At 35.1% G+C, this 20,241-nt stretch overlaps 2 protein-coding genes across 4 annotated transcripts in view; both read left to right on the top strand.

Moving 5' to 3' along the window:
* LOC127639088 (putative adenosylhomocysteinase 3) overlaps positions 1-2,402 on the top strand; it is a 48,023-nt gene extending 45,621 nt beyond the window's left edge. Inside the window, exon 17 of the mRNA XM_052120930.1 lies at positions 6-2,402. Coding sequence (XP_051976890.1) covers positions 6-12 — 7 coding nt within the window. The 3' untranslated portion in view covers positions 13-2,402. The remainder of the gene's footprint in view (positions 1-5) is intronic.
* Positions 2,403-6,013: 3,611 nt separating this feature from the next.
* Positions 6,014-20,241, top strand: part of LOC127638936 (striatin-interacting protein 1 homolog) — a 31,128-nt gene continuing 16,900 nt past the window's right edge. For 2 of the 3 annotated variants that reach the window (XM_052120707.1, XM_052120706.1), the window contains exons 1-4: positions 6,055-6,210; positions 11,692-11,761; positions 13,648-13,722; positions 14,571-14,705. In XM_052120707.1, the coding sequence (XP_051976667.1) occupies positions 6,091-6,210; positions 11,692-11,761; positions 13,648-13,722; positions 14,571-14,705 (400 nt within the window). In that variant the 5' untranslated portion in view covers positions 6,055-6,090. Of the gene's footprint in view, positions 6,211-11,691; positions 11,762-13,647; positions 13,723-14,570; positions 14,706-20,241 lie in introns of all 3 variants that reach the window. The other variant, XM_052120708.1, reaches the window with a different exon arrangement.

Raw genomic sequence — 20,241 nt, 5'->3', positions numbered from 1 at the left:
TGTAGGTACTAAACACATTCACGGATGGTAAACGAAGACAAAAGAATTTACCAAGACTCCATAATCCATACAGACTAAGGCAAGACAGACCTGTGATACAGTCTGCCCTTGGAGGGGAGGGAGAAGCTCAGAGTTGATTGGTTGGGGGTGAAGGGCGTGGCTAATTAGTGCTACGGCAGTGTTTATTTATTTTACGCTAGAATAACATAGCTAATCTTTTACAAGCTGCTACTGCCAGTGGTACAACCTAGCAACGTTTCCATGGAGATTTCACCATTTCATCTTTTCTTAGCTTCATGTATTAGTTGTAATTCATTTATTAGATCTCTTATTGTTTAACTAAAATTAAGCTGTGGTAAAAAAAAGAAAAAAAAAAGAAAAGGCATCTTAAGAAAATGCGTGATTATACCTAATGATTCAGTTATGGACACGTCACATGTCCTGTCTTTATTTTCGTAAATAAATATGTATATGAAATGGTGGGTGGGACAGAATTCCGGTTGGGCGCAGGGGTACAAATCATTCTTTTAGTTGATCACTCTATTCAAATATTTCTTTTGCTGTTTGTTTTTTAAAACTTGTATTAATTTTTACAACAAATTTTAACTTTGCGTTCTAAATGCTCTCTGTTCTAAATAAAAGCTGTTGACATTTAACTGGATTGTGAACAATTCAGGGCGGGGTTTATCCCCACTGTTCACTCAGACTGGAAGCGAATTGGCTTAGGCATCAGCAACAAAACTCCCAAATGCAACATGCTCTTTCAACACTGTTTTCAACTTCTAAAATGATGCCAGTATTCTTGTTTGAGATTGAAAGGACTCAATTCTTGCTGAAACAATGCTGTGTATATTGAGATATTTGTACAAAAAATATGATTTATCTTCTGCCATTTAATTTTTGTTTCTATGAACTCATTCTCCTGTCATTATAAAAATAAGCAATTAAATGTTATGATTCTCTAGTGTAAAATTACATTTAATGAAACCCTTGTTTTATATACTGTGAAGTAGAGCTCATATCAATGAGATACCAAATGTACAGTTAATCCGGTACCAAGTTTCTTTCCAGGTCCTATGCAGATTGAGTCTGGAACAAAATGGGAGAGAAATGTGTTTGTGTTAACTAAAGCCAAGACCAACTGTGTACACATTTCAGAGGTTAGAAGGAAAGATCTTGAAGGAAGTGCTTTGGTTTTGCTTTATGCAGGTCTGCAGAGCAAAATCTACCTTTGTCACTGGGATATTCGAATATAATAAAATTGGGACCTTTATTTTACTATGTTTCTGCCTTTATGGCAGATATTTCTCTCCTCTTTGTCATCTGTGCTTGTCATAAAGGGAATCAAAATCACTTTCTCCTATTGCTGTTTAATGTGGTATCATGTTCCTTTGCTCAGGAATTTCTCTGTTGTGTTGGTAACATGTGAAGTAGCCCAAGGAATGCCTGCAAAGTTAAATTCGTTGTAGCACAACACATTTTGTTACAGTTACCGGAACCCTTTTAAACTCTGGATTGCTTATTTTAACTTCAACCCCTAAAGGCATATAACAGTGTTGCATTAATTTCATGAGACTACCTGGTCTGCTCGAGGTGTCTTAAACTTAGTCTACAGTATTTTAAACTTTCCTTACAAACACAAAGCAAATTAAATTATTGCTCCTATTACATTGTTAGTATGTGCTGCTCTGCTATAGTTTTGTGTCCGGAGTCTACACTAGTATTAATGTAAATGTATTGACACCCCATGTTCCCATCAATCAGTGTCTGCAATCTTCTAACCTTTAACACACACTCCCTACTGAAGCACATCAGTTAGTGTACATCTTGTTTAAATGTTAAACCCATTGTCTTAATTTTTTTAAATACTTGTCCGTAAGGATATGTGTGTGTGTCCGTGCTAGTGTGTTTTAAAGAGGCTCATGAGTGCAAAAACCAGATATCTTTGAAGGCCAGGGCTTCGTTGCTGTGTCGCAGTTGACAATACTTTCAGGCCTGTACGTTCCTGAGGATTTGTCGGGATGGTCTTGTAACGACATCGAGCACATGGAATCAACACCAGCACCTCTTGTTGAGAATGAGCGTTGACATAAAGGAACTAAAACGTCTGTATTTATTGTTTGAAATATTCACTATGAAAAAGAACATCTCTGAGTTGTCAAAACTGTTTAAATATTGCAAGTGATGGTAGAAGAGCAATAATCTGTAATCTTGATGAACAAAAATAAAAATCCCAAGTGTAAAAATTATTTTTGCAGGCATCACCGACTGCTGTATTTTTGTTTTTGCAGTTCTGTTAACATATTTAGTTTTGACTTTTACAGTTATATAATTGGTGGACATTATTCTTTCAGAAATTAGATGATGTGTGTAATTATAAGTATGTAATAAGTAGGTTGATTTCCCAGAAAAGTGTAAACCGGTTCTTTTGAGTGACACATCAAGGCTCAACAAAGTAATGCCAAGAGTTTAGGGCGGGACTATCTTTTTTTCTCAGAAATCTGTTTGAAAACAACATTTATCACTCAGATAATTTTCAGTGTATTTGAGAGATTGAGTTTATGAAGTAATTGAGCTATATAACTATAGACCATATACTATCTATATACAATAGAGAATTTTTAAAGAAGGGGATGGACGGGTCCAAATTCATTTTTGCATTAAACAGTATTATACCACAAATGCTGCCAATTGAGCTTGTACTGAATATCCATTAAAGTTCAAACATACTTTTATTTGGTTACTATATTAAAGAGCTATCTTTTAAGTCTATTTTACTTTCTATACTAAATTCTTTATTAATGTGGCTGATGGTTTTGATATTTCACTGTCGACTCATAAAGCTGTTGCTAAAGGTGTTTACATGCGACAAAATTAGACAAATGGACAAAAATCTATGTGTGCCGATCGATTTTTGCTGAACTTGTTTGTGACACTGATAAAGATAAGCCCTTTTTTAATGGGTTTGCATGATGTGTTCTTGGCTTAAAGGGATAGTTCACCCAAAAATAAAAATGCTATTATTTACTCACCCTCATGACATCCCAGATGTGTGTGACTTACTTTCTTCTGCAGAACACAAATGAAGATTTTTATAAGAATATCATGGCTCTTTTGGTTCTCACAATGCAACTGAACCAGAAGGGGAAAGTGTATATTTACAGTTGAAACTGACTTAAATATTGATCTGTTTCTCATCCACACCTATCATATCACTTCAGAAGATATAGATTTAACCACTGGTGTATTATGGATTACTCATATACTGCCTTTTGGGCCTTCAAAGTTCTGATCACATTCACTTGCATTGTTGGAACCAAAAGAGCAGACATATTATTTTAAAAATCTTAATTTTGTTCTGCAGAAGAAGCAAAGCCATACACATCTGGGATGGCATGAGGGTGAGTAAATAATGAGATAATTTTTATTTTTGGGTGAACTTTTCCTTTAAGCTGATTCAGTACTCATTTTCTGTTGGACAGTCAATTCCTGATAGTGTTAAAAATGGATGTTTGTCTATGCGTGCCAGTGACAAGTAAAATGAATAAATCCAATACTTCTATGAGCTCAGATATCACTCCACTGGCAAACACATGAATGCACTATGTGAAGATGTTATTATGCCTTTAGGAAATGATCTCAAATTACTTTGTTTATACAGCTTTGGGATTATAAATGTATCTGAAATATGCAGAGATCATTTTAAAACAATCATGCTAGTGACCAGGAAGTTGATGCCTAAAAAGAAGTCAAAGTATTTTAATGCTGCTTACGTTATTCTTAGCAAGCTTTGCCATTTTGCATATTCCCTGCTACTGATGTCATAGATTGGGGTTATAGTTGTGTGAACTAATAGAGTCCGTTTATTCTGGCCACATGATGGTTTGAGGGTATGTGTGTATGTACAAATGACAACAGCTGCTGTTGCCACTTACACTTCTTTTAACCGAGGTAAACAATGTCAAGCATACTAAGATCCAATCAATATAGAAATGTAATTCAGGTCATCATGGGTCTGTGCCACATAATGCATTACACATTCGTCTAGCTGTCTCGAAATTTGACCACTGTATGCAGATCATGAAATGAAGAAGTTTTATGCATAACCTCATGTGATAATAATTTACTAAGTCAACTTTACAAAGAGTTGTTCTTTTTCTGACTGAGGCTGACTCACTGGTAATACTACTTTAATGTTTTCCAGTATTGTCCTATGTTTAAAGGTGAATTTAACTGCATTCAAGAAGTTGTCCTGTAATCCTTGATCCATAATCAGCATTTCAAGCTTCTAAATGTTTATGAAAGAGGGTAAGTTGCACTGACCAAATGCACATATATGTGTTATATTTACTAATTAGTGTTTAACCCCAGAGTCTACCATTAATGTCCTCTTCTGTGTAGAGTTGTTTAGGCGTCTCCTTGTCTAAAATGAGGTAAATATATGCTCTTCTTTGGGTCACCCAATTAAGGGCCTTTTTTTTTTCCTCAACAGTTTCTTGCCATCACTTTAGACTTTCTGAAATCATTTGACCTCATGACCTCTTTCACAGCCTGTGTAGTTTTCTAGTGGGCATCCTTCACATTTTAAAACGTTCATTGACGTGTCGTCCTCACTTGGCTTGACTGTCTGCATGTGTGAACACTGTTTTGACGAGCCATCCCCCTCTCCACAATCAATAATTCATTGTCTTCACTGAGCGAGGTAACACAAGATGGTCTAACATAACACGTCACAATGTGTCTTATTATTGCTGTTAAACACAATGTGTTCTCTCTGTTCCCTTTAATGGGAATAATAGTACTCTGTTTGTCCATAAAATAATAGAACTTGGCAGCACTATAAGGTTATATGTCTTTATTTAAATTACAGGTGGATATTTTATTTGTCAACATCTAACCAATGCAAGGTCTTGCACTATATTACAAAGTTGAGTGATTGCACATCTGGACAATATTCACTAGTTAAAACTTTGGACACACCAACTTATTCTTTATTATTTATATTTTCCAAATTTCAGAATAAAAGTAAAGTTCTTGAAACTATTAAATAAATAGAAGTTAGCTATGTAGTTAATAATAAGAAGTGTAAGTGGCAACAGCAGCTGTTTTCATTTGTACATACACACGAGCAAAGTGTCTAACATTCATGGGAAATTTACTGTTCAATATGCGATCCAACTCATTTATTTAAAGAAATGATGGTAAGAATTTACAATAAGGATGTCATTTGTGTTATTCATTATATTTTAATTATATCTAATTGTTTTATTAACATTAGTTAATGCAATAGTGAACATGAGCTAACAAATGAACAATAATTTCACAGCATTTAATAATATTAGTTCATGTTAATTTCAACATTCACTAATATGTTTTTTACATAAGAAAGCATTGTGAACTAACATGAAGAATAAATAATAGTATGTTGATAAATTAACATGAACCAAAATGAATAAATGCTGTAAAAAGCATTGGAAGATAATAATACCTAATGCTATTATAAGACCCTTATTGTAAAGTTTTGTCAAAATGATTTTATTTAAAAAATAAAAATGTAATGTTTGTTTTGTAAAGAAATAAATATATAGACAATGCATATTTGTTTACAAAACTAACATACAATTTACAGACCTTTTTTTTTTTTTTAAATGGGAAACATAAATTCCGTCAGTTTGTCCAAACTTTAATTGGTAATATGTGAAGTTGACAGGTGGAATAACATTGCCTTGCTATTGGTCAAAGCAATCTGACATTACTTGCAATTCCAAGCCTACTAATTAATTGAATTGCTTAAATTGCACTTATTAAAATGAATAAACTACTTACATTTTGATATTCAAAAGACTTTTCGAATTCGATGAGAGAAATACAGCCAGTTCTCCAAAACGCAATAGTGGCGCTTGCTCGAGGTCGAATGTGCAGTGTGGGCGTGGCTCCACGCACGCTGTACGTCAAGCCACGCTCATATTGGTGCGTCAGCAGCCAATGAGAGCGTCGGGGACGTATATTATTCTGAACTTGGAATCCAGCTGCATTTGTTTCAATGTGACAGTGTGTTTCCGCGCGGCGACCAGTGCCACAGCCTGACAGATGCAGCAACACACCGGCGACGACATGGAGGTACCTTTACTTAATGATACTAACAGTAACAGACAGAAGTCTTTGGCTCCAGACAGGGATGAGTTCAGCATTCAGCAGAAGGATTCGGAGGTAATCCGAGGCGCAATGACAGTTTGCAGGGGTAGAGGGGTGTGTGCGTTTGCTTGCGTGTGTACGTGTGTGTACGATAGGTGGTTTGTTGCTGGGGGCTTCAAATGCCTTGAGTTGTTATTTTGGAGACGTGCATGGTGCTAAAAATACCTTCACCTTATGAATCTGATCTGATGTGTCTGGATGATGGTTAAATGGGGGAATCAGACATGCGTTGCCTATATATCAATCTATGAAAAAATGGTTCTTTTTATATAGACATGTGCATGCGCATAAATACAAAATGTAACATTCTTAAATTACATTCTCTCGTGTGTGTGCTGAGCATTTATGCATTTAGCTCCTTATGTACATGTGTGTTCCTCATATTTGTAACCCGTCCTTGTCAGTGAGCACATCAAATTCCTATGTATTATAATATGTATCCACGGTTATTTAAAAAAATAAAATAAAATAAATGAAATTATATTACAAAGGAGATTCACCCTAATACAGTATGTGGTATTGTGGTTTTAGGGGTCAGTTGACTTTAATTAATTGTAATGTCCTGTTAGTGATTTTAATAAGTTACATATTCCTTTACATTCATTTTAAACATTTATTTAAAAGGGGCAGAGATTTAATTATTGTGTGTGTGTGTGTGTGTTTATTTATATATATTATACTGTATTTGTATAGTGCAGTGTTTTCCTGTTACCATATCTATCTATCTATCTAGACTGTTTGGGATATACTCATTGCTCTCTACTCTGTGTCGTCCTAAACATATGAACTTATTATTTATTCAGTCATGAAAAATAGCAAGCAAATTCATATTTGTGGCACTGTGCAGCCCAGATTCAGCTTTCAATAACATATTTGTGCCTTGAATTTGTCCAGCCTTGTGAAGTTATGGTAATGAATTCCTTGACCGTGATCATTGAGCATATTGGATTTTTTGCAGGAATTAGAGCGTGTTATCCTCCTGCCTCCTTGCAGCAGAGATTTTCTAAGACAGTGGTGTGGAGTGGGATTGAGTGTTAACTCTTCAACATGATGTGCATGAGTTTTAGAAGATCAGTGAAAGGTCAAATAAATAACTATAAGTGGTCCGTAATTAAAGCAGAGCATAATGTTGATCTGACTCTTTCTGCTTTGTCTTTTGGGATGTGTTGATATGGATGTATATGTTTGACTTGGTGCAAAATATATTTTTGCTCCATTAATAGTGAATACTGACTGGGGGTGGGTGCATCCTTTTATGTTCAGTTGATTAGCTCCATGTTGGCATATTTGAAATTTGCTTTACGGATTATTCCAGTATGTTTCAAAAGGAAGAGGGGGTTGGAAACTGCTATTAATTGCTCCTTGTTTGTGAATGTGTGCATGAGTTAGGAGGGAAAGAAAGCAGTAGAGACACAGTGAGAAGTGGGTAAATATGCACACAGACATTGCCTAAAATCTGTGCATTATGCATAAGAATTAATTAAGAATCAGTTGCGCCCAGTAAAACTGCCAGTTATGTCACGCACTGTCTGCATTGCATAGTTTAGTGCCCAATACACTAAAGAAATTATGCAGATCAGGCAGTGGTGCAAATGCTTCCACATAATCACATAATGCTGAATGCAATTTGCATGTGCAATTCTGAACTTGCAGGCCAAAACTGAGGAAGAGGATGCAGTAGACTGTAATCTAACACACTCTGCCAGGACTGTACAGCATCACTTCACTACTGTGATCCAGACACCTGAATCATCTCTTTAACATACCAAATTATAACACTCTTCTAGTGCTGATATGATCTATAGAAATTGAATATACACACAAACAGACGCACACATACACACAAACAAACATCTCTTTTAAATAAAATTCATTTTACTGCCTGCTTTCATCTGGCGGTAATAGCGTGATGAAAATTGCACCGGTTGATTTATGTGATGAAGCTTAATCTATAATGAGCTTTTTTCACATTTTGTTATGTTGTAGCCTTATGTTAAAATTATTACAATTATTTTTTTCACATCAGTGTACACTCCATACCCCATAATGACAATGGCAAAAATCAGATTTTTGATAACTATTAAATTTGTTAAAAAGAAAAAACTGAAATATCACATTGACATATTCAGACCCTTTGCTATGACACTTGAAATTTAGCTCAGGTGCATCCCATTTCTCTGGATCATCTTTGAGATGTTGCTAAACTTTGATTGGAGTCCACCTGTGGCAAATTCAGTTGATTGGACATGACTTGGAAAGGCACACACCTGTCTTTATAAGATCTCTCAGCTGAAAATGCATATCAAACCAAGCCATGAGGTCAAAGGAACTGCCTGCAGAGCTCAGAGAAATGATTGTGTCAAGACACAGCTCTGGGGAAGGCTACAATATTTTTTTAGTTACATTGAAGGTTCCCAAGAGCACAATGTCCTCCATAATTCTTAAATGGAAAAATGTCCATTGGTACTGGAAGAACCAGTACTCTTCTTTGTACTCCACCCATCTGGGCTTTATGGCAGAGTGGCCAGACGGAAGCCTCTCCTCAGTGCAAGAAGCATTAAAGCCCACTTGGAATTTGCAAAAAGAAAAAGCACCTAAAAGACTCTCAAACTGTGAGAAACAAGTCCAAGCATCATGTCTGGAGAAAACCAGTCACCGCTCATCACCTGTGCAATACTATCCCAATGGTGAAGCATGGCGGTGGTAGCATCATGCTGTGGGGGTGTTTTTCAGCGGCAGGGACTGGGGGACTGGGGGACTGGTCAGGGTTGAAGGAACGCTGAACTGTGTGCTCAGGACCACGGACTGGGCCAAAGGTTCATCTTCAAACAGGACAATGGCCCTAATCACACAGCCAAGACAATGCAAGAGTGGCTTAGGGACAGATCTGTGAATGTCCTTTAGTAGCCCAGCCAGGGCCTGGACTTGAACCGAACATTTCTGGAGAGACCTGAAAATGGCTGTCCACCGACATTCCCCATCCAACCTGGCAGGGCTTAAGAGGATCTGCAGAGAAGAATTGCAGAAAATCCCCAAATCCAGGTGTGCAAGCTTGTCGCATCATACACAAAAAAGACTTTAGGCTTTAATCGCTGCCAAAGGTGCTTCAACTAAGTACTGAGTTAAGGGTCTGAATACTTGGTGGCGTATTGGCTAAAGCACATAACTGTTCATCAGAAGGTTGCTGGTTCGATCCCCACAGCCACCACCATTGTGTCCTTGAGCAAGGCACTTAACTCCAGGTTGCTCCGGGGGAATTGTTGCTGTATTAAGTGCACTGTAAGTCGCTTTGGATAAAAGCGTCTGCCAAATGCATAAATGTAAATTAATACTTATGTCAATGTGATATTTCAGTTTCTTTTCTTTTTAATAAATTTGCAAAGTTATCATAAATCTGTTTTTCGGTTTGACATTGTGGGGTGTGGAGTGATGTGGGAAAAAAAATATTTAAAGCATTTTAGCATTAGGCTGCAACATAACAAAATGTGAAAAAAAAAATGAAGGGGTCTGAATACTTTCTAAATGGACTGTAATTTAAATACAAAAGACGCAGAGCAGTTTCAGTGCTGATTGGGCCTGCTTGAACAAGACTGGGTGGTTGGTCAATAAAACGCAGGTATTTGTGCTGAAATAGCATGTGCAAAAGTTTAGTGAATTTGTCCCTGTCTCTAGAATAGATACATTTGTATATGACCATTCAAGAGAGCCTGATGTTGTCCTCAGGGGAGAATGAGGAATGTTCTTTTTCAGTTTTACGTCCCTGACATGCTGCATTCTCCGTCTGACAGCACAGTGTTCCCCAGGTGTTGTTAGTGCGTTTGAAGAAAAAACAGCTTCCAGGATGCAACACATCTCCAGCTTGCAAGAGACTCTGAAGGAGAAGTCCAGGAAATCCATGTTTTCCCCAAGGATTAGAGGCTGTTTCTCGATTTTGGTGTGCAGTGGCACTGACAGAGCAAGCATCATGCTAGTGTGAATGTGTGATATTTTGAATCCATCAACTTTGAGATTGAGTGTGAAGGTTTTTGTAGCTCAGATACAGCTACTATTGTAACAATGAAGATGAGTGCAGACTGGGCCAACTGCAGTCATTTATGTACGCCACATCCTTTTAGGTGGACACACACTGGAATACCAAGCAGTCTTCTCTCTTGTTATGATTTTGCATTGAGTGACTGCATCCCAATGTTCACTTCTATATATGCACTTAAAGTATGTATTTCGCTGGTCATGGAAAAATGCATTCTTTTGAATATGTTGTAAGTAGGGGAGTACGTTTATATATCATGCAATTATAGCAATACACAAATTCGATAATATGCAGCGTGGATATGAAAAATGTATTGTCATATAACACGTAGAGTTAGTTTTATCCATTTCTCCCAATTTTGACCAACAAAACGTTTGAACAACAAAACACGTAATCAACCTAGGCCTAATACATTATTACTCCATGTACTGTAACATAACCGTAATCATTTGTGATGGAAGGAGAGTTGCTTACTGTCTCGTATTAGCTTGCATGCCCTGTTTTGGCCGAAATGGAGATGCCCCGTATTTAAGCATCGAAACACTCAAAAATGTCAAAAATGTTTTAGTAGTAGTAATATTAAAAAAACCTTTGAATGATTTTCATTTTAAACGTTCTTGATTCAATTATTAAAAATCATTATTACTTAATCGTGTGGTGTTTCATTTATGCGCCACTAGCATCCCTAAATGAAATCACAAAATAATTACTGTTTTCAGAAAGGTTTCCAAAAAACTTGTCCTCCATCGGTCAACACCGATTGTCCCACCTCAAGCTCATGCCATTGGTTGGGCCAATGTTGATGCTCAAACAAACAGTCCATCTTAAAACAGTATACCAATTGAGCACCCTTTCATGCATACTATGATTTGGGACACATTCAAATCTGATTCTACTTGCATGGATTCATACTATCCATATTGTTTAGGATGGAAAGTATGAACGATAGAATGCAGAGTGTGCTTCTGTGATGTTATGAGTGTCAATGTAATCAATATGCAGTTACACTACTTCATATCTAGTTCCATGTGCCTTCTCATTATGTGTGGTATATCCTGGGGTGATCGAAATGCTCCCTGACATGCAGCGTGTTTGTCTAAGCATGTGTAAATGTTATCATGTATGGATCTCCCACAGGGCACACGGCAATCACAGGATGAGACCGGTGCGTATGAGTGGCAGTGCCTAACCAACACAGAAATGCTGGCCATTTTGACCCTCAACCAATCCACACCACATTTCTTTGACATTTTTCACTCTTTTGGTATCACTCTGTTGTGTTTGACACCAGAGTTGTTTGTCCTAGCTGAAATTGCACAATAACATGGAGAAGCACGTGCTGCAGTAGACTAATTTAGAGGTAGTGGAAAGACCTGAAGTACAGTTGGCAAGTGTTCTAGGATGTTTGACAGGATGTTTCACATTCTGTTGTGTCAACTAAGTAAGTGCTTGCTTCTGTCCTGCAGGGGTCCATGGAGTCCCCCAACCTAGAGTTTGAATATGGGGACACCGATAGCTTCACAGCAGAACTCTCAGGTGGGCGACACATACAGATGCACACATACTGGTATTTGAATACTTCCTGTAAATTGAGTAGAAGACCATTTAAATAGTTTAAAGGTTCTGAAATTGACTTGCTTTGCAGCTGTTAGGTGTGTTACATGTGTTTATTCTAGGAAAGCATTACTTAAGCTGTGTGGCCAGTCATGTGACGAACTGTCACTCTTAACTGTGACTGTGTACACAAGTTATATATAAACACAACAAATTCAACGATGGATTTATTTTATATAAAATATGCCAGAATGTGTGCAAGTTTAAAGTAACGAGTTGCTCTTAATTACAAAATAAGATGACATCTCACGTGCCACGCTGTGGAAATTCTGTCCGAAAGACGAAACGCAGTTATTCAACAGTTAAAGTAATTAAGATAGACAAGAATTTATGAAACATTGAAAATAAACAGAGGAAATGAGAGTACTGTCTATCAAAGTTGCAAGCAATCAATCCCTGTACTTTTGTGTGTGTAATGCAGTTAATCCTTTATATAGTCCAGATATAAAATGGATAGTGTATAACAGTATTAAGATGATCTATTACTGTAGTTATTTTTACCGGGCCTACTACAAACTCAAAAAGTTATATATATATATATATATATACACACACAAACTAAGAAGCTTACAGAATCTTTCTGTCTTTTCCTCATTTATACAACACTGTAAAAAAAATCTGTAATTTTGACAGTAATAGACTGTAAAAATGCTACAGAAAAAACGTGAATTTATTAACGAGTATTAACTGCAAATATACATTGTTTAAAAAGAGAGTACATGTACTTTTTCAGTAAATTATTGTTAAAATTACAGTAAAAAATAATAATCGGGTGCACAATTCCCTGCACGACCCATCATATTTCATTTATATTTTATGGGAAAAGTTATGTTTCTTATTATTTTTAATATCAGTTACATACATTGGGGTGTTCTGTGATATATTTGAAGTTTAGTTAATGTTTATTGCATTATGATGGTGTTTAGTGTTTGTGTGAGTGATACTGAGCACTACATGTTTATTGCTCTTTGCTCCTGGAAGAGTCACTATAGGTGAACTTCATGACATCATGTGCTCTTCTGTAATTTTACAGTGAATAACAATATCTTATAAAGTAAAAAGCCTTTTTTTTTAAAAAAAAAAATATATATTTTTTAATTTACAGTTTCAGACAATTAATATAATATTAATATCTAAAAAAAATTATTGTAAATGTAACTTTTTTTTTTTTTTTAACAGATTGTTCTATAAAGTTGTTTACATTTTTACTGGATTGTTTTTACATTATTATTCTGGCAACCACAGCTGCCAGGTTTTTTTTTGGGGGGGGGTTACAAAATATGATGCTTGAGATATATAAAAATCATATTTGATATTTTATTCCAGTTCATACTGGATGTTTATCAGTTTTAACACACAAATTCAATAACAAAATTTTATCAAATTGAATTACGTAATCTTTATCAAAATTAAATGTAACAAATTTTGTTAAAAATTACGCAATTCAATTTGATGGGATTTTATTATGAAATTGCAAAGCATAAATCTTAAAAATAGACTAAACAAATTTTTTTGAGGTCATGTTTGAATGTTTAATTTCAGTTAAAAGGTCTTTTGAAAGAATAATAATGATTTCTACAAGAATTTGTTTACATGTCAAGGGTTTTATTTGTGCCTTGGCTAGAGAAAGTTTAAGAACCCATGCTCTTGTTTTTTAGAGGATAAATCTTATAAAGTTTGCTAAAGATATGGGTCATCATGGTTGCATGAAATGTTTAATGAATTTATTTAGCTTTAAGTCAATGTTGTGCTTGTTTTACTTTCAAAAGCCCTCTCTCTTTAACTCTGTCCCTCTCTCTTTCACACAGAGCTGTATAGCTACACAGAGGAACCAGAGTTCAGTCTAAACAGGGATTATTTTGAGGAAGACTTCAAGAATCATGGTAATATAGCCATTGGCTTCATATAACAGTTAAAGAGCTCAGTCATATGTTTTTGCAGAGTCGTGTTGTTTAAAGTTGTGTGTTTTGTGCTGGAATTGCAGTGTGTGTAATGTGAGAATGCACTTGGAGTGTCCTGGTGTCGTGAATGTGCTGAAAAACAGAACGCCCATGGGTATAACATTTCGACCTGTGTCACTGGCACAACCAGAGAGAACAGATGAATTTCAGCAAAAGTGCAGCCGTTCTATCTCTCTGTGAGAAAGGGAGAGCTTTAATGAATGTTTGTGTAGATGCGTTGTGTGCTTTGAGTGTGTGTGTGTAACCTCAAGGTTGCAGAACTTTCTCTCTCTTTCTGGCTTGCTCTCTGATTGTCACTTGTCTCACTTCCCAGTCATCATTGATAGAACGACCTTTGCAGTCAGTGATTTAATTTTACACAAAGAACAGTGAGGCTTTACAGCAGATATCTGCTTCACACAAACTGTCTAAGGATTTGGCGAATACTTTGCCAAGAGCATATTATGTTCAGATTGGGGTATGTACAGTAATTTGCATTCATAAGTCCCTTACTCCTGTATGCAGTTGAGTAACACTTTTGTCTGACGATGTAGAGAGGTCACAAAGAATGATCAAGTATTTTAATGCATGTCGCTTTTCTCACAGGTATTTGAACAACACAAATCCTGACTAATCTTTCTCACATGTGAAAGAGAGAGAGAGACAGAATGTGAACGAGAGAATGGGAGGAGTGACAGAAATGATTGACAGAATGAGAGTGTATTAATGACTAAGAAATGACATTTTGAGAACAGAGATTCAGTTCTTCTCTGAAACACCTCTCCTCTAAGTGAAGGGAAGGAGGTGGATGCAGCTGAGTATGCAGGAGCAGAGGGCGTATGTCATGAGACTGCTGGATGCTCTGGAGGTCACTGATCGAGACAAGAGGCTCAAAGTCGCCCGAGCAATCCTCTATTTGGCCCAAGGTACAAAAATCAAAAATGCAATTAATAACTCAAAGTATATGTAGTCCACCAAAAACATTGCACTCATGACTCCGTACAATACAATATAATATAATGTAATTAGGGCTGTCAATCGATAATATTTCTTTTAATCAAATGAATTGCATGGTATGCCCATCAAATAACAATAATTCAATAAATAATTATAAATGTTGATTTAAATCAAAAGTTGTGTTTGTTTACATTACTTAATTATGAACTAACAATCAGCAATTATTTTTTATCGACTAATAGAAACTAAGATGAATAATGCTGTAAACAATGTATTATTAACTGTTTGTTCATGATACCTAATGCATGAACCAATATTGACAAATAAAACCTTATTGTAAAGTGTTACCAAAAAGACAATTCAAAAAGTGGCTTTAGTATGCAAATATATTGTTTATTTCCATATTATTAAACTTATGCCATCTGCCTGTCACTGGCCTACCATTTGCAATTGAGTTCGTCAATTAGTCCGATATATTATGCTTGTCTATGGACGTGTCAGTGTACACAGTCATACAGGCTTCAGATGCTTATGGAGCGTTTCGGTTGCATCACGTCATAAGCATACCGTTTTTAGGTTGCTGTGTCAAGTTAAACATAGTTTGAAACTTAGAAAAACATGTCTTAAGATCCCTACGCTTCATCAAGCAGTGTTTGAACACAAGAACGTGTTCTCATTTGTGCTGTCTGCTCTCCATGAGTGTGGTTTGTGCGGATCCATCCTAAACTATCTGATGATACTGATGTTGTATCAAACATATCGATCCTCACACAAAAATATCAATTCAAAATAAATATAATTTTTTAAAACTAGAGATATTATCATTTGATTACCATGAACAATAATCTTAAGCTTCAAAGTGAAATAAAAAGGTTTTGGCTATATTGGCAAACACGTGTGCAGGATGGGATCTAGGCCTATTTCTTCTTCCGCTCGACATGCCCGCCAAACAAGAGGGATCAGTGCCTTGAAGAGGTAATTATAGGAAATCAGAGAAACTGCTTTTGGGGTAAAATCACAATAAAATAACACATCTAAATGTGACATTTCTTATAATTGTGTGTAAAAAAAAAAAAAAACAATAATAAAAAAATAGCTAACCATGGTTTTACAAGTAATTTTGTTGTAGTAACCATGGTTAATTGTGTGGTAACTAAAGTTTAACTAAATACTGGTTAGTTTTTTTAAGGGTAAACAAAACAGAAGTCTAATAATTTTCTGATTAGGCTCACAAATGAAAAAAAATAAATAAATATAAATAATGACTTGAATTATGACTAAAAATTATATTTTAAATTACCAATTTTATGCCAAGAAATTGCAAAAAAAATAAAATAAATAAATAAATCTATTTTATAGAATTATCGGTATTGGTATCAGTATCGACGATATTGGACTTGATATTAGTATCGGATCGAAAAGAAAATAAGTGGTATCGCCCATCCCTAGTGGTTTGTTCTCAGTATTAGTGTGTTGCTGGGGACTCCGGGAAGATGGCGCCGGGGACGCACGTGTTGTAAGTTTATCCATATATAGGTTTTGGCCATTACTCCTTCAAAATGCTTAGTTCAACGGATTATCCAGTTTTTTTTTTGTTTGTTTTTTAATTGCAACTTGAGTCAGTGATAGTAGACGATAACAGCGCTGAAATGAGTGGTCAAATGAAAAATGCAAGAAAGGTCTTCAGAGACTTGTGGACCACTCATACCCCTCGGAAGCTAACAAGCAGAAAAACAAGCAGGGTAAAGAGCATCTTGCAAAAGAACTGGATTTTGGCAAGTCAGTTCCACCTCTCACTCTCTCCTCTGGGACACCGGTTAAAAGTCCAGCGTCAAAGTGAAATAAAAAGGTTTTGGCTATATTGGCAAACACGTGTGCAGGATGGGAACTAGGCCTATTTCTTCTTCTGCTCGACATGCCTGATCTCTCGTTACATGAGACTTCGTGAGAACATCAGCTCAGCCCTCAACAAGAGAGCAGACTCCCTTGAAAAAATGATCAAAACAAACTCAAACACCATTGAAGAGCTGAAATCATCCCTCCTTTTTTTAACACAGAAATTGTGGATTTTCAGCCAAAACAGTGCAAAAAAACAGAGACTACCTCAAAGAATGACCTTCGGAGAAGTGCTGACAAAAGAAGAAAAAGCATCCCGTGTACTGGTCTGCCCTTATGTACAAAATGCACGCAACGAAGGGAAAATGCTTTCTTTAAAGCACACTTTGCCGGCAAAGAAATCGTTCCAGAGAAAATGGATGTATTTTGATTCTTACTAGAGTTGGAGCAAAAATCTAGGATGGTTGTATTGAAGATAAGCACTGTTTTTGTTTGTGGTTTAGTTTACAATTATTATATGGCTGCTTTGCGTTTCTCCTTCTAAATTGAAAATATAGGCAGAGCTTTATTTTCCTTCTTTTCATAGTACTTTTTCTATTTATTCTTGTTTGTTTGAAGTTTGATGGTCTTAAAATTATGTTCAGTTAATGCCAGAGGTTTAAGGAACTATAATGCAAAAGTGATTTAATTTTGATTCCAGAGACACATCCATGCCCTGAGGATTTACATTTTTGGAAGGACCAATGGGGTTGTGAGATGATTAGCTCATGGTTCAAATCACTCAGGTGGTGTTACAATTTTGTCACATAATTTCAAAGGAAAATGTGTGTGGAGCAAGGGGGACACTAAAGGTCCTTGGATCATACTATAAATGATTGTAAGTTCATTATTGTTAATATTTATGGGTACTGTTCAAAGGATGCAAACACTATTATGAGGTGAAATTGAAAAATCGTGTCAACTCTACCATGAGAAATAATATGAATGTTAAATTAATCATTGGTGGTGATTTTAATATGGTCATTAATGGTTCCATAGAGCAAACAGTGAATCCACTGATCTTTTACATTTAAGTTACAGTCTTGACTTAATTGATATTTGGAGGGTAAAAAACCCTTAACTAAGCAGTTTACTTAGAGAAACAAAATGTTCTCGTTGCAGTCACGTATTGACCTTTGGTTGATTTTCTTCAGGCTTAGAATCTTTTATTTTAGATGCATCAATATTTCCTGCTGCGTTATCTGACCATAAGGTAATTAGCCTTAAAGATGCATTATCTGGGGGTGAAGATTGTTGAATAAATGGGGGATATTGGAAGCTGAATAATTCCTTGCTGAATTATGATGACTTGAAATCTATTATAGAAAGACCTTTCTATAATCATTGGATCTCTGCAATTAATAATAACGAATTTGGTAACAATGGGAACATTTGAAATCGAATGTGCTGTTTGGACCTGTGGAAAATAATTAGCTATTAAGAGAAAGGCAGACTTAATTGAACTTAAATTGCTACATTATATGATAGTGACTCTAATGTTATTGACCCTTTACTTCAAAAAGAACTGTTAGCAATCATTTCAATCTTATATGTTATGAAAAAATTCATTAGAAGTTAAAGAGGGCATTAATAAGTTAAAAAACAATAAATCTCCTGGGAGTGATGGATTAACTTCAGAGCTATGTAAAACTTTTTGTGACCCTTTATCTAAATTTGTATTGGCAGTTTATGAAGAATGCCTTCCACCATCAATGAGAGAGGGTGTTATTACTCTAGTACATAATTCTCAAAAAGATACCCTTTTGATTAACAACTGGTGCCCAATCACATTATTAAATAACGACTATAACATTTTGGCATCTGTCCTGGCAAAACGACTTAAATATGGCCTTGATGATTTGATTGAGTGCCAATCAGGGTTTATGAAGGGTCGTCACATATCCAACAATGTAAGGTTAGTTCTTGATTTAATTGATTTTGGATCCTGCTCTTATGTTCTTAGTCTTCCAAAAAGTCTTGGATACTGTTAGTCACAATTTCATCTTTAGTGTATTATGCTTCTTTGATTTTAAGAATTATTTTATCAATGCAGTGAAAACTCTATGTAAGAAAACTCAAAATGTGAAATATTAACTTTAAAAAATATAGATAAAACAACAATTTGTGGAATTCCGCTTAAAGATGTTATTAATTATTTGGGTGTTAAAGTTTCTTTAAATGAATTTAATTCCCATTAAAGATGTGATTAACAAGAAGTTCAATTCTTGGCTGGTGATTTTGTCTCTCGCTGGTCGAGTTTTATTGTCAAAGGCAGAGGGTCTAGCAAGAGTTTCTCATCTCTTTTCTGTAATGGATTGTCCCGAGTCATCATGTTCCTTATTATATAATTTCATATGGATTATATTAATAATAAAATAATATTAATGATGAAGGTCTTTTGAGTTGTTGACCATGTTTTAAAAGTAAATTGGATAAAAAGATTCATCAAAAATGGACTAAATAGAACATATTTCCTAATTTCGTTTTTAATAAAATTGTAGGAATTTAATTTGTTACTGTGCCCCTTCTCAATTGGTAAACTACCCATTAAAGTAGCAAGATTTCACCAACAAGGCCTTCTGTCATGGTTATTGGTTTACAAACATAATTTTTCACCTCACCGTTGTTTTGTGTGGAATAATCAAAATATTACTTTCAGAAATAAATCATTATTTTTGGAGAGATGGTATTTAAATAATATCTATATTGTTAATCAGTTGATGGATGAAAATGGTCAGTTTTATTATTTTTCAGAATTCTCCAGTAATTTAGATTTTGGGGTGTCATTAAAAGAGTAATATTGTAGTCAACGCTATTCCTAGCGGTATAAACATTATTCTGAAAGGAGAGTGAACCTATAATCCTATTTCTCTGAATAACACTTCTATTTCAATAGAAGGAATTCTTATTACTGATGACAAATTCAATAACCACTTTGTTCGCAATCATATGAACTGAAAATCTGTTCCAGCGTCTTCCTTTCAATGGATGATGCTATACAGTGTTAATTGGAATTTGTTCTGGTTTCTAACCCATAAATATCTATTAAGAAATGAGATAAAAGAAGTCACGTTTATAATATTACATAGATGCAACCCATGTAACAGTAGACTCTTAAGTATATTCAAAATATTGAGAAGAAATGCACTTTCTGTGACATAGAAGGCGATTGTTCATCTTTTTAGTGAATGTTAAATCCTTTTGGAACAAGCTATGTACCTATCCCTCAGAAAAACAAATATGTATAAACGCTTATTATATAAATAAATATTATATATAAAAATAATATTATTTTTCTTTATAACAACGCAAAAAATCTTTTTTTTTTTTTTAAAGAATCCGCTATTGTCACTTTTTCTGGTAGACTATAATTTCTATGTTTTGTCTTTAGATGGGGATAAAAAAATATATAAATCCATGAAAAGTCAAATGCTTTCATTGTTTAACCTTTAGATAATTTTTTTTTTTCTCCCTCTGGCTTTTGTTTTTTTATTTTCTAATTATTGTATTTGTCATTTTTTACTTATTTTTTTTTTACTGTTCTTTTTCTGTACTTGTTGACTCAATTTCATGTAAGACCTTTGGCATGAATAAAAAAATGAAATAATAAAAAATGTGTGTGTTGCTCAA

This window comes from Xyrauchen texanus, chromosome 47 (assembly GCF_025860055.1).
Source record: "Xyrauchen texanus isolate HMW12.3.18 chromosome 47, RBS_HiC_50CHRs, whole genome shotgun sequence".
NCBI classification, from domain to species: domain Eukaryota; kingdom Metazoa; phylum Chordata; class Actinopteri; order Cypriniformes; family Catostomidae; genus Xyrauchen; species Xyrauchen texanus.
This window is presented reverse-complemented; position numbering and strand designations above follow the sequence as displayed.